General features: G+C 34.8%; 1 protein-coding gene across 1 annotated transcript; it reads left to right on the top strand.

Moving 5' to 3' along the window:
* The first annotated feature begins 1,484 nt into the window (after window positions 1-1,484).
* On the top strand, window positions 1,485-2,126 carry LOC148941780 (uncharacterized). The gene has a single exon (XM_089103606.1). It carries the CDS (start codon window positions 1,485-1,487, stop codon window positions 2,124-2,126), a length of 642 nt encoding a protein of 213 aa, XP_088959732.1.
* The last annotated feature ends 13,514 nt before the right edge of the window (window positions 2,127-15,640 follow it).

Below are 15,640 nucleotides of genomic sequence, written 5' to 3'. Positions count from 1 at the left end.
TTTGTCTGTGTGTTTGTGTTTGTGTGTGTGTTTGTGTGTGTTTTTTTTTGTGTATGTTTGTGTGTGTGTTTGTGTGTGTCTGTTTGTGACTGTGTGTGTGTGTGTGTGTTTGTGTGTGTGTGTGTCTTTTTGTGTGTGTTTGTGTCTGTGTGTTTGTTTGTGTGTGTGTGATTGTGTTTGTGTGTGTTTGTATGTGTGTGTTTGTTTTTGTGTGTTTTTGTGTTTTTGTGTTTGTTTTTGTTTTTGTTTGTTTTTGTGTTTTTTTTTGTTTGTTTTTTTTTTTGTGTTTTTTTTTGTTTTTTTGTGTGTGTGTGTGTGTTCGTTTGTGTGTGTTTGTGTGTGTTTTTTTGTGCGTTTGTTTTTGTGTGTGTGTGTTTTTGTGTGTTTTTGTGTGTGTTTGTGTATGTTTTCGTGTGTGTGTATGTTTCTTTTTGTTTGTATTTTTTTGTGTGTTTTTGTGTTTTTGTGTTTGTTTTTGTGTTTCTGTTTGTGTGTGTTTTTGTATTATTTGGTTTTTGTTTGTTTGTGTCTGTTTTTGTTTGTCTGTTTTTTTTTGTCTGTTTGTTTTTTTTTGTGTTTTTGTGTGTTTTGGTCTGTGTGTTTTTGTGTTAGTGTGTTTGTTTGTGTTTTTGAGTTTATGTGTGTGTGTTTGTGTTTGTGTGTTTGTTTATGTATTTGTTTGTTTGTGTGTGTGTGTGTTTGTTTGTGTGTGTGTTAGTGTGTGTTTGTTTTTTTTTTTGTTTGTGTTTTTCTTTGAGTGTGTTTGTTTTTGTGTGTGTTTTGTTTTTTTTTTGTGTTTATGTGTTTGTGTGTGTGTGTCTCTGTGTTTGTGTGTATATGTTTGTGTTTGTGTGAACGTTTTACCAGGACTACGAAAAATATTCAAATTTACAGATTAAAATTATCTTTGGAAGAGCAGGTCTTGTTGAAAAGTTAGCTAGAAATACTCTGGCAAAACTTCATAATAATATCCAAAAAATGTTGTTTGTTTAATGAAAAGCTTCCAAGGTATGGACTTGCAACTGTAGAACAGTTAACAGATGCAATTTAGTTACATCAATACAACAATGAAACAATTCAACAAACTTTTAAGTAAATCAACTTACTTTTTTTTGTAAGTTATTTCCTGAAGTTGCCATAGTTTAAAGGTATTATGTAATGTTTAAAGTTTAAAGGTATTATGGTTTTTATAGTTTAAAGGTATTGTGTTAAAGGTATTATGTAAACTGCATAAATATTTATGATATCTGAGTAATTATTTTTTTCTTTTAATTCAAACTTAAAAAATACCTGAAAATTTTAAAATTAGTTTAATTTTTTGTTGGGTTCTGAGTACTCGACATGTGGCTTAAAAGATATTATATTTTAGTTACATCAATACAACAATGAAACAATTCAACAAACTTTTAAGTGAATCAATTTTTTTTCTTTAAGCTTTTTTTTTATAGTTGACCAAACGTGTCTGTAGTATAGGCACTGATATTATGATTTTCTGCCTTCAGCATAAGCTAAACTGGAAAAAAGACAAATCCCTCTTAAAGCTGATTAAAGGAAACATTACACTGACTATATGCCAAAACCTGCTTAACATAGGGGCCAACCCAAATGTTAAGGATAGGTATGAATTAACAGCTTTACATTACGCTGTAATGAAAGGCAACCCGGCTATTTGTAAACTGCTGCTGAGCTCTGGAGGCTACCCAAACACTAAAGACGCCTTTTTAGCAAAAAGCCCTCTGCATTTTGCTGTTGAAAATGACGATATTAATATATGTCAATTGCTGCTGACCAATGGAGCTAACCCAAATTTAAAAAGTAATCACCCCAAAACAGCTTTGCATGATGCTTGTGAAAATGGCAAATTCGATATTTGTCAACTGCTGCTGAGCTATGGAGCCAACCCAAATGAGAAAGGTGGTCCGTACAACAAAACACCTCTATATTTTGCTGCTGAAAAAGGTGCACTGGATATTTGTCAAATACTTTTGAGGAATAGAGCTGACCCAAGTGTGAAAAGCACCTTGTTAAAAAAGACAGCTTTGCATGCCGCTGCTGAAAAAGGAAAACTGGATATTTGTCAACTAATACTGAGCAATGGAGCCGATCCAAATGCAATATGTGAGTAGTAATGGTTCAATCTAAGGAAGAGGGGCAATAGGAAATTACTGTATCAATCTAAGGAAGAGGGGTAATAGGAAATTACTGTATCAATCTAAGGAAGAGGGGTAATAGGAAATTATTGTATCAATTAAAGAGAGAGGGGTGATAGGAAATTACTGTGTCAATTAAAGAGAGAGGGGTGATAGGACATTACTGTGTCAATTAAAGGTAGCAGACAGTACCCCTTTTTATATTAATATCTACAGGAGGGCAGGTAGCCAGTATAGCTATAATATAAGGTAGCAGAGTGTCCCCCCATATAGCTATAATATAAGGTAGCGGAGTGTCTCCCCATATAGCTTTAATATCTCCGAGCAGAGTGTCTCCCCATATAGCTTTAATATCTCCGAGCAGAGTGTCTTCCCATATAGCTATAATAGTTTCAAGCGGTCAGTACTCCCGCAATACAAGCATAAAAGTCGTGAGTGTTTTCATGGTATGGTGATTCGTTTACTGGTATGAAGTTATGAAATTCTGTATGTAAATTAATTTAGGCACTTTTTTTATGTTTAACCTTGAACACGGGAATAAGAACTTTGTTGATGAGTTATTTTCTCAGTTCAAAATGGGGATTTGAAATACAATGATGCATTCTAAAAAAAGGAATATTGATGAATACATATTTTTATTTTTATTTGGCAATTCTCAGCTGTGTTCGGTATAATACACAACTACCATTTGAACAGTGTTTCCCCCCCTCCAACCCCCCTCTCTTCGCCCCCTCCCCTCCCCCACTTTTTTTTAACATGATATATTTTTTCAACTTTTTTGTTACATTTCTTAGAATGACATGTAACACACAACAACAAAAAAAAATCACATTTCATTTTTCCCAAATTCAAAATGAGAATGATATAGAAATGTTAGTCATGACTTTTACTATTAGAAAAATACTGTTTGTAGTAGCACTTTTTTTTAACTAAATTTTTTTTGTACTTCGAAATTATTCAACTTTATTTTATTTTATTTTATTTTTATTCATTTTTTTGATCAAGCAGAACAGAATATTTATTGTGCACTAGTTTTGACATGGTAAACCACGACAAAACACTACTGAAATATTCCAACTCTTACATTTCAACTAAAAAAAGTCCAAAATGAACTTTGAAACATCAAGATAATATAAAAGTGAAAAGCTAAATCAAGACAAAACACTACTGAAATATTCCAACTCTTATATTTCAACAAAAAATACCCAAACTGAACTTTGAAACATCAAGAGAATGTAACAGTGACAAGGTAAACCACGACGAAACACTACTGAAAAATTCCAACTCTTACTTTTAAACAAAAAAATCCATTATGAATTTTGAAACATCTTCAGAATGTCATACACAAACACACACAAACACACACAAACAAACACTGAAACACACACACACAAACACACACAAACACAAACAGAAACACACACACAAAAATATACAAACACACAAACACAAAAAAAAACAAAAACACACAAAAAAAAACACACACAAAAACACAAACAAACACACACACACACACAAAAAAACAAACACAAACACACACAAAAAACATACACACAAACAAACACACACACACAAACACACATACAAACAAACACAAACACACACACAGACAGACAAACAAAAACATAAACATACAATAAAAGATAAACAAACAAACACACGGACACAAAAACACACACAAAAAAAAACAAAAAAACAAACACACACAAAAACAAACACAAACACAAACAAAAAAACACAAAAAAAAACAAATACAAACAAACACACACAAACAAAAAAACAAACACACACAAAGAAACAAAAACAAACAAAAAAACACAAAAACACAGACACACAAAAACACACACACAAACAAACACACTCTTAAAAACACTCACACACAAAAACACACACACACAAAAAAACACACACACACAAACACACACAAACAAACCCAACAACACACACAAACACAAACACACAAAAAAACACACACACACACACACAAAAAACAAACATAAAAACACACACAAACACACACAAACACAAACACACACCAACACACACACAAACACACACAGACACAAACACACACACACATACATACACGCACAAAAACACACTCACACAAATACACACACAAAAACACACAGACACAAACACACATACACAAACACACACACAAAAACACACAGACTAACACACAAAAAAACATACAAATACACACACACACACACAAAAACAAAAACAAAAACAAAAACAAAAAAAAAAACAAAAAAACACAAACACAAACAAACAAACAAACAAAGAAAAACAAACAAACACAAAAAAAAACAAAAAAACACACACACAAACATACACAAACACAGGCACACAGACACACACACACACAAACACATAGACACAAACGCACACAAACACACACACACGCAAACAAACAAATACACACACACAAACACACACTCACACACAAACAAACACATACTCAAACACAAACAAACACACACCCACAAACACACACACACAAACAAAAACACATATACAAACACACAAACAAACAAACACTTAAAAACACAAACCCACAGAAAAACAAAAAAACATACACACAAACACACACACAAAAACTAACACGAAAACACACACACACAAACACACAGACAAATATATTAAAATACATATACACACAAACATACACACACACAAACACACACACACAAAAAAACGACACAAACAAAAAAAAAAACAAAAAATACACACAAAAAAAAAAACACAAAAAAAAAAAAACTAAAACACAAAAAAACAAACAAAAAGACGAACAAACAAAAACAAAAAAAAAAACACAATAACAAAAAAAATAAAACCAACCATCAAAACACAAAAAACACTCACAATAACAAGCTCAAAAAAAACAAAACCATAACAAAATCAACCAAACAAAAACACAAACAAAAAAACATAAAAACAGACACACACACAAACACAACAACAAAAACCCACACAAAAAAAAAAACAAAAACACAAAAAAAAACACAAAAAAACAAAAACACACACAAAAACACAAAAAAACAAAAAAACACACACAAACACACATACACACACACACACACACACACACACACACAAAAACAAAAACAAACACAAAAATACAAACACAAACACACATAAAAACACCCAGAAACACACACACAAAAACAAAGTAATATACACATAAATACAAACACACACACACATACACAATTCTATATTTTCTCTGCACCGGAATGCATTTGCAAATGCAAAATGTTGGGTTAATTTAGGTTAACATAGGCAAATGCAAAAAGTTGTGTTAATTTAGGTTAACTTAGAGTGGTGCGCCACTCTGTGTGTTTGTGTGTGTGTTTTTGTGTGTGTGTGTGTTTGTGTGTGTAATTTTCTGTAGACAACACATTAAATTAGAAGAAAAACACTAAATGATTCTTTATTACCCACGCAATACGACAAAAAAAGAGAAATCAATGCATAGTTTCCACTAGCTAAGGTTAAGTTTGTTAAAGATTGGGCACTTTCTTAAAAAAAAAACTCACAAAAATTAAGAAAATATATTATATGTTACTTTATTACATAATTAACACGACAAAAAATTAAGAATTTATGCATATTTTCAACTAGCTAAGGCTAAGTTCGTTAAAGATGGGTCATTTTCTTAAAAAAACACACTAATTTAGAAAAAATACCAAATTTTTCCTTATTACCTACGTAATACAACAAAAATAAAAAATTAAATACATAGTTTCTACTAGCCAAGGCTAAGTTTGTTAAAGATGGGTCATGTTCTTAAGAAAACACACTAAATTAGAAAAAAATACTAAATGTTTCCTTATCACCTAAGTAACACAACAAAAAATGAAGAATTTATGCACATTTTCAACTTCCTAAGGCTAAGTTTGTTAAAGATGGGTTATTTTCTTAAGAAAACACACTAAATTAGAAAAAATACTAAATATTTCTTTATTACCTACGCAATACAACAAAAATAAAAAATTTAATAAATAGTTTTTACTAGCCAAGGCTAAGTTTGTTAAAGATGGGGCATTTTCGTAAAAAAAACACACTTAAATTAAGAAAATATACTAAATGTTCCTTTATTACCTAATTAACACGACAAAAATGAAGAATTTATGCACATTTTCAACTAGCTAAGGCTAAGTTTGTTAAAGATGGGTCATTTTCTTAAGAAAACACACTGCATTAGAAAAAATACTAAATGTTTCTTTATTACCTACGCAATACGACAAAAATAAAAAATTAAATACATAGTTTCCACTAGCCAAGGCTAAGTTTGTTAAAGATGGGTCATGCTCTTACAAAAACACACAAATTAAGAAAATATACTATATGTTCCTTTATTATCTAAATAAAACGCCAAAAAAGGAAGAATTTATGCACAGTTTCTGCTAGCTAAGGCTAAGTTTGTTAAAGATGGGTCATTTTATTAAGAAAACACACAAAACTAAAAAAACTAAATGATTCATTATTACCCATGCAATACGACAAAAAATGAAGAATTTATACAAAGTTTCATCTAGCTAAGTCGAAGTTTGTTAAAGATGAGAAATTTTTTTAAGACTTTTTATCTAGTCTCACCTATTCTTGATTGTCCTTTTTTTAATTTATTTTCAAACGGTTAGTGGTTACGAAATTTTAGGTAAGGAGCTACCCGGCTCAATAATAGTAACCAAAACTATAAAAAACAGAATTTGATAGCAATAGATATCTAAAAAGAATTGGTTTATTATGCTGATTCCAAATATATAAGTTTCATTAAGTTTAATCTTGCCCATTTAAAGCTATGAGACTCAGAAAATGAGGATATATTTTTATCTAGTCTCACCTATTCTCAATTGTCCTTTTTTATTAATTTTCAAACGGTTTGTGGCTATGGAGTGTAAATAAGGAGCGATACGGCTCAATAATAGTAACCGAAACTGTAAAAACAGAATTTGATAGCAATAGACATATCAAAAGAATTGCTTTATTATGCTTATTCCAAATATATACGATTCATTAAGTTTAATCGTACCCATTTAAAGCTATGAGACTCTGAAAATGAAGATATATCTTTATCTAGTCTCATCTATTCTTGACTGTCCTTTTTTTTATTAATTTTCAAACGGTTCGTGGTTACGAACTGTAAGTAAGGAGTGACCTGGCTCAATAACAGTAACCGAAACTGTAAAAAACAGAATTTTTATACCAATGGATATGTCAAAAGAATTGGTTTACTATGCTGATTTCAAATATATACGTTTCATTTAGTGTAATCGTACCTATTTAAAGCTAGAAGACTCAGAGAATGAGGATATATTTTTATCTAGTCCACCTATTCTTAATTGTCCTTTTTTATTGATTTTCAAAAGGTTCGTGGTTATGAACTGTAAGTAAGGAGCGATCCGGCTCAATAATAGTAACCGAAAATGAAAAACAGAATATGATAGCAATAGATATATCAAAAGAATTGGTTTATTAGGGTGCTTCCAAAAATATATATGTTTTATTAAGTTTAATATTACCTATTTAAAGTTATGAGAGTCAGAAAATGAGGATATATTTTTTTCTAGTCTCATCTATTCTTGATTGTTCTTTTTTATTGATTTTCAAACAGTTCGTGGTTATGAACTGTAAGTAAGAAGCGACCCAGCTCAATAATAGTAACCGAAACTGTAAAAAAAAAGAACTTGATAGCAATAGATATATCAAAAGAGTCGGTTTATTATGCTGATTCCAAATATATAAGTTTGATTTTCATGAGTTTGAAGTTAATATGGTTCAGCTATACAGGATTGAGTCTAATGCACTTAGAGGTCATCAGGTTACGTATTTAATATAGTACTAGATACATCGAACTGTTCGAAGAAAAAATCAAAATAAACTTCTACTTTCAGAACTCCTTAACAAAGTCCAAAATGGAGTACTATCCAATTAACCCCAATGACATTGTCAAAGATGCGAGATGTTATTAATGTGGGCAAACAAAGTGCAATTTGATATTTAAGTCCTATTGCGTACACTTTTACAAGCAAAAAAGTAAAAGCATGTTTAGATTATTGCATTATTTAAATTATTTCTGGTTTTGTGTGAACCTATAGCTTTTAATAATGTTTCATCTTCTTACAGGATAGATCTGTGAAATTTCGTATCAAATATACCCCTCAGGCCTGGAGTAACCCGTTTTGTCATAAGTTTTGGTCTACAGTGTTCGAATTGTTGAGCTTAAGCGCATGTACAAACGTATTCCGTCTTAAGTGTAGAACATTAAGTGTTGACATGAGCAATGAACCTTTACAATAAAAGCTCTCCTTGAAAATAAAACAAAATGACTTTAGTGCCTAATGAGTAAAGTATTTTTAAAATGTATGTAAATTTGTTTATTAATAATATATATATATATATATATATATATATATATATATATACATATATATATATATATATATATATATATATATATATATATATATATATATATATATATATATATATATATATATATACATCATCATCACACACACACACACACACACACACACACACACACACACACACACACACACACACACACACACACACACACATCATCATATATATATATATATATATATATATATATATATATATATATATATATATATATATATACATATACTATATATATATATATATATATATATATATATATATATATATATATATATATATATATATATATATATATATATATATATATATATATATATATATATATATATATATATATATATATATATATATATATATATATATATATATATATATATATATATATATATATATATATATATATATATATATATATATATATATATATATATATATATATATATATATATATATATATATATATATATATATATATATATATATATATATATATATATATATATATATATATATATATATATATATATATATATATTAATGTATTATTATTATATATTAATGGCATATATATAACAACTATGTCTTTATTCTGAACTTTAGATTTCTTCTTCTTCTGTGTATAGGCAACTGTTGAGAACCACTAATGCTGGAGGATCATTTGAATTCACTGTATATTAATCTTGATTGGCTGCATAGTCAGGGTCACATTTTGTACTGTACAATGTAACTTACACTCTTATCATATCTCTTTGTTTAGTCAATGATACTATTTGCATTCATATTTTGAAATTCACGTGATTCAATTTGTCTATTTGAAGCATTATCTCTGCCATAAGCGGCATTACTTGTAGCAAAAAATAAATAATTTAAAATACAAAATGTTGGCCAGATATACATTTATATGGTAAGCAATTCTAAAGCTTCATTACACCTAAGATTTTATTTTAAGTTTATTTAACTCTTATATTTTATTTTATTAACTCCTTTAAGTACTTAGATCTTTTTAACGGATTGTCCCTTTACTAATAACATTATATTCCACTGAAGGAGTTGAACATTAGGAAAATAAATAAATAAAAATTCGTAAAAGAGGAGAAAAAACAGGTCTACATATAACAAAAATAAATACAACCTTAAATATTTCTTACATCGTTGTGCAAAAAAAAGGTTTCTGCCATAAGTGACGTTAGTTGTAGCAAGAACAAATATAGTGAAATACAAAGTGTTGGCCAGATATACATTGAGTTGGTAAGCGATTTTAAACCTTTATCACACCTAAGATTTTAGCTCTGAAACCCCTTTATGTACATTGATCTTTTTAACGGATTGTCCCTTTACTAGCATTATATTTCAATAAACGGTTTGAACGTTAGGAAAATAAATAAATATAAAAAACCCGTACAAAAAGAAACAAAAAAAATTTCTACATGTAACAAAAATAAATATAACCTTAAATATTACTTACACCGTTGTGTAAAAGAAAAAGTGTCTGCCATAGGTGACGTTACTTGTAGCAAAAATAAATATAGTAAAATACAAAGTGTTGGCCAGATATACATTTAGTTGGTAAGCAATTCTATACCTTTATTACACCTATTTATGGAATAATAACATTACACTTTTGGCCATATTAAGTTCTAACTTTTCCTGCCAAATAATTCCCTAAAATGCCAAGTAATTAGCTGTCATCTTGTTCGTAGTGTTGTTTGTACCATTAGTAGGTCAATGATCTTGTCATGCTCGTATTCACTGAACATGTTGCGTCACTCCCGTTAGTATTTTATGCCCAATTATGGACTTCCCCCTGTACCTTCTGACCCCTGCTACTAAAATTATTTGATTTATTAAAGTTATAAAAGTAAAAAAATTATACTTTTATTAGTAAAGTGCAAATTATTTTCTGGCCTTGGGAAGGCATAAGGGTTTTGAGCCCAACTTATGTTAGTTACTGCTTGTTTTGAGTTTGACTCGGTTATTTATTGTGATTTCCGTTCGTTTTGGTTTTCATTTATTTATTGATGCTGATTGATGGTAGTTTCACGGCTGATAGATCATTTTATTTTATTTTTGCTAATTTTTTTGTTTAATGGATTTCTTTACTTTTCTTTGAAAAACTTATTTTGTGTAAAAATTCAAAATTTGAAATCAATTTTGAAGTCAATTTTGACTTCAAAATTTATTTTGAAGTCAAATCAAAACAAAAAAAACACTATTCCAACTGCCTTGTCCGAAACCTTTATATAGGAAACTTACCGTCTCTTGACAGGAATAATGTATTACGTTCATTGTATAAAGTTCATTCGTTAATTGGATATGAGTAAACTTGATGAAACTTATATATTTAAAATCATCATAAGAATCTGATTCTTTTGATTATCTATTGGTATCTAAATTCTGTTTTATAGAGTTTTGGTTACTACTAAGACAAGTCGCTCTTACTATACAGTTCCTTACCACGAACTGTCTGATTGCTTCAAAAATCAAACATCTTTGAAAAGACTGCAGTAAGAAAGGACATCATAAATGTAGTTTTTTTTCAAAATTTAATTTATTTTAAAAACTATTTTATTTTTAATTACACAAGGCACTATAAGCAGCCATTTCCTTTGAAATGAGCTATTATACAGCTCTCTATGATTTTCCTCTATGATTCTCTCTATGATTATTTCGACATAGAGACGACACAGAGAGACGACACAGAGACGACACAGAGACGAAACAGAGACGACACAGAGACGGCACACAGACGACCACGCGACGAACCAGCCACGACGACCCAGAGACGACACAGAGACGACACAGAGACTACACAGAGACGAAAACGCCCCAGCAACGCCCCAGACACAGAGACGACACTGCGAACCGGCACAGCGACGACACAGAGACGACACAGAGACGACACAGAGACGGCACAGAGACGACAAATAGACGAAACCGAGACGACGACACAATGACGCTACAGTGACGACAAAGACACGACACCGACACGACAACGACACAGAGACGACACAGAGACGACACTCTGTCGGGGCGTGTCGGTGATCTCTGTGTTGACACAGAGACGACACACAGACGACACAGAGATTAAACAGACCATATTACCAGACGACGACAAACAGACGACCCAGACATTTACACGACACAGAGACGAAACTCTTTGTCTTCTCTGTGACACACAGACGACACAGAGAAGAGACGGCACTGAGACGACACCGACCCGAACACAGAGACGAAACAGCGACGACACAGAGACGACACAGAGACGACACAGAGACGGCACAGACTCGACACAGACACAGAGACGACACAGAGACGGCGACGAGATTACACAGAGACGACACAGCGACGGCCACGAGACGACACAGCGACGACACATACAAACAGTCGACACAGAGACGACTCTCTGTGTCGACACCGGGTCAGCTTAGTGACACAGAGATGACACAGACCCCGAGCTGACACAGAGACGACTCTGTGTCGTGTCTGTGTCGTCTGTGTGTCGGCTCTCTGTGTAGTAACTATGTTGACCTCCCGATGAAAGAGACGCCGACACAGACATGATACAAACACGACAAATGCCTGAAAAACAGACGACAAAGAGACGAGGACACCCCGTCTAACGATCGAACAACAACACCCCGACCCGACTCTATTGCTCGTCTATGTGGCGTCGCTCGGTCTGTGTCTTGTCTTTTTCTTGGGTTTTTGGGCTATTTGCCGTCGTCTCTGTTTGTCGACACTGTGATCAAACAGAGACACCAAAGAGTTTAATGATATTCGTCTCTGGGTTGGCTCTGTGTCTGTGTCGGCTCTGTGTCTGTGTTGTCTCTGTATCTTCTCGTTATCTGTGTCGTCTCTGGTCCTGCTCTGTGAAGTCTATTTGTCGTCGTCTCGTTTGCGTCTCTTAGCCGTCTCGGTGTCGACGCTGGTTCCCAGACCCGACACAGAGCTAACCAAGAGAGGAATCTCGGTGTGGTCTCTTCGAATCTTCGAAATCTTCGAATTTCTGACATGTCAGTAGAACCGAGCGTGACGAACATGTTACCCCCTCAACAGGGTCTTCTTTCCCCGCAGACGTTACCAGGCCCGTTCCCCTGGCAGTTGGTTCGCTAGACAATAGATAGGGACAGTGGGAATCTCGTTAATCCATTCGTGCGCGTCACAAATTAGATGACGAGGCATTTGGCTATTTTGTGCGTTATTATTTGTCCCCAGGCCGCAACTTAAGCTACGCCTTGGGAAGAGTGTCCGCGCAGAACTCTCATCCGTCTATACTTCCTACTTCATTCATAAACTTCATCCCTCCCGCAAAGCGGGAATCCCTTGCTAACAACTCAAAAGCCTTGAGAGTCGGTTAATAGGCAAACCAGCAGGCTGGGGTGTAGGCTAACCCCAAACCCATATCAGAACAGTCCCTTAGGGGGAGTGAACTGTAACTTCCAAACGCTTACTTAAGAAGAGAACATGGATAGGAAAGAAAACATCAAAACTATGTAGAAGAGGGTCCTACAAAGCTGCCGGATAGGTGAATTGCCACTGGCCATTCCCTCCCTTTCTAGAGGCCTGCCCTGTCAATTCCACTCTCCATTAGCCAGGTTCCGGTATGACCTTCCAATACCCATGTTTCTACATACAGACCCGTCCTGGCTACGGGCTTGATAGTTGGGGACCCCAAAGAGCAAATTCAACCCCTGCTCTTGCAGAAGAAGAAATTTCTCAATAAGGCTGTTCCCAAAAAGCCATGGGCACACCTCGCCCGAACCTCTCCTTAGATTCAGCCCTGCCTTGGGCGGTCACCGTATATAGGAGTAGAGCAAACTCATATCCGGCTTGTTGGGCCTAGCGGAACAGGTCCATGCAGAGCAAGTCCGTCCAACATCCAGGGGTCTCGAATGAGATTCGCGATCACCTGTTATTGCGATTCAACTCTAGAGTAATCCTCGTCCAACACGCCAAGTGTACTCCACAACTCCTGGGCAGTCCTTTTCTATCCAAATATATAATAAAGGAAATGACTCATAAACAAAAATATTCGGGCTGCCCAAGAGCCGTTATTATCCACCGTTCACACGTACTGCATTCTGCAATGCAGGCACATCATTCACACCACTACCTACACACACATTCACACTACTAATAAGAGACAATGTGTTGTTGGTATTGCCGTTTCGGGAGTTTTGGCTCTGAAGGCTGCTATGTAGCCTCAACATACCGATCGATTCCTTAATTGTACGTAAGATGTTAATCTTTGCAAAACTACGAGGCAAATTCAGAACTCTGTCCAATTTCGAATTCGCCCGTCTCCATCCACCCCGAGCCCCGAGAACAATAGGGATGACCTCAATCCCTTTGATTTCTCCTAGTCCAGTGATGTCTCCCGGAGTGAGAGCGCTGTACTTGCGTACTTTTTCTTTAGCAGCTCTTTCAAACACTTCAGGGTGGTCATAAGCCACAGTTACGTCAACTACATAGGCAACCCCTTCCTTACTTTTAATAATAATATCCGGCTTGAGCCGTTGTGTCCCATGTCTCAAATAGGTCTCGTAAATAAAATCCAACTTACTACGCCGCACATACTCCATAAGAGACCCGACCACTCGGTCATGTCGTTTGATACGTGCACCTTGAACGAACGGGCATGATTGCAGCACGTGCTGAATCGTCTCTTGCGAATCGCACCCATGTCGGCACATGTTCGCGGCGGGTTCAGTATTGTACTGAGTGCGTCTTGTCGGAAACAATTGTGTCCGTAATTCCACAGCCTGGTTATAGGCTCGTCCCTTAAAAAACTTAGTTTGGCCTGGAAGCCAAAAGTTGGCCACAGGATCTGCTTTGAAGGAATCCGCACCGTAACCTTGCCAGGTACGTGAAAATTCCTGTTGCCAATTACGCTCTTTAAATTTTTCTACTCGGCACTTCAATCGTTGAATCAACTGGGTCTGTCCGAGTGCAATGATCCATAGGTCAGAAGAGGACTGGAGCTTGCGCACCTGACCCCTTAAGAACGTCATAACTCTTTCGTAGATACAGGGCAGGCCAAGACCACTGTCCCTGGTTCTCGTGTATAAGAAACTGGTGGCAGTTGACTTTGGAAGATGCAAGATCTTCTTTGTAAAAGAGCGCAAAGCTCTGTCATACCTTTGAATCCGTTTTGTGGTAATGTCACCCACAGATACGCTATAAAACTGGCGTTGAACCAGTAACTTCGCCAAACGTATTTTCTGCGTCCCTTTTAAGGGCGCTCTCGAAAGCTTAGCTAACGAGGCTGTGAACTCGGACTCTCTAGTGACACAGTTTCCGTCCGGCCGTATCTGGACTCCGAGATAACTCAAAGACCCAGTCACGCTAAAGGCAGGCACACGTACGGAGTCTTCCCCCAACGAGGACTCCTGTTCTATATCTCCGGAACAGCTAACACAGTTCCCCAAAACCTTATGGCTCTTGGCTTTTCCCTGCCATTCTAGAATCAAAGATTGACACTTACTTGGATTGACTCGTAGGTGCCGTTCCCTACAAAAAGTGAGCAATCCATTCATTAACAGTTGGGCCCCATGATGGGTCTCCGCAATTAACAACAAATCATCTGCATATCCTATGGCTGCAACCTTTAAACCACCATATTTGAATCCAATGCCCTAAGGCAACGGTTGGGTCTTGATTCACGGTGGTAAGGAATTCGTCTATAACCAGATTGAACAGGAACGGACTGAGAGGGTCTCCCTGTTTGACACCATTCCGCATTTTTATGTGACCTAGTTGCTGCCTTCCAACAGACAGACGCGTTTCCACATCTGAGTAAAGGTCGTCAACAATTCTACATAGGTGGTCGCTCCCGGCGAAATGTTTCAGCGCCCTCTGCACACTAGTGTGCTGCACAGAATCAAACGCTTTTTGTAAGTCTACGGCCACAAGTGCAATAGATCTTTTCTCTTCTCGTGCTGCTTTGATCAGTGCTCTGACAGTGTATATGTTTTCAAAGTAGCCAGGCCTTCGAACAAAACCTCTTTGGGTCTCACACAACAACTCGTAGGCATTAAGCCTATTAGCAAATATTT

The sequence above is a fragment of the Artemia sp. Qi Xiang Cuo genome, chromosome 17 (genome assembly GCF_049724085.1).
Source record: "Artemia sp. Qi Xiang Cuo chromosome 17, ASM4972408v1, whole genome shotgun sequence".
Taxonomy (NCBI): domain Eukaryota; kingdom Metazoa; phylum Arthropoda; class Branchiopoda; order Anostraca; family Artemiidae; genus Artemia; species Artemia sp. Qi Xiang Cuo.
Note: the sequence above shows the minus strand (reverse complement) of the source record. Positions and strands in the feature narration are given on the sequence as shown.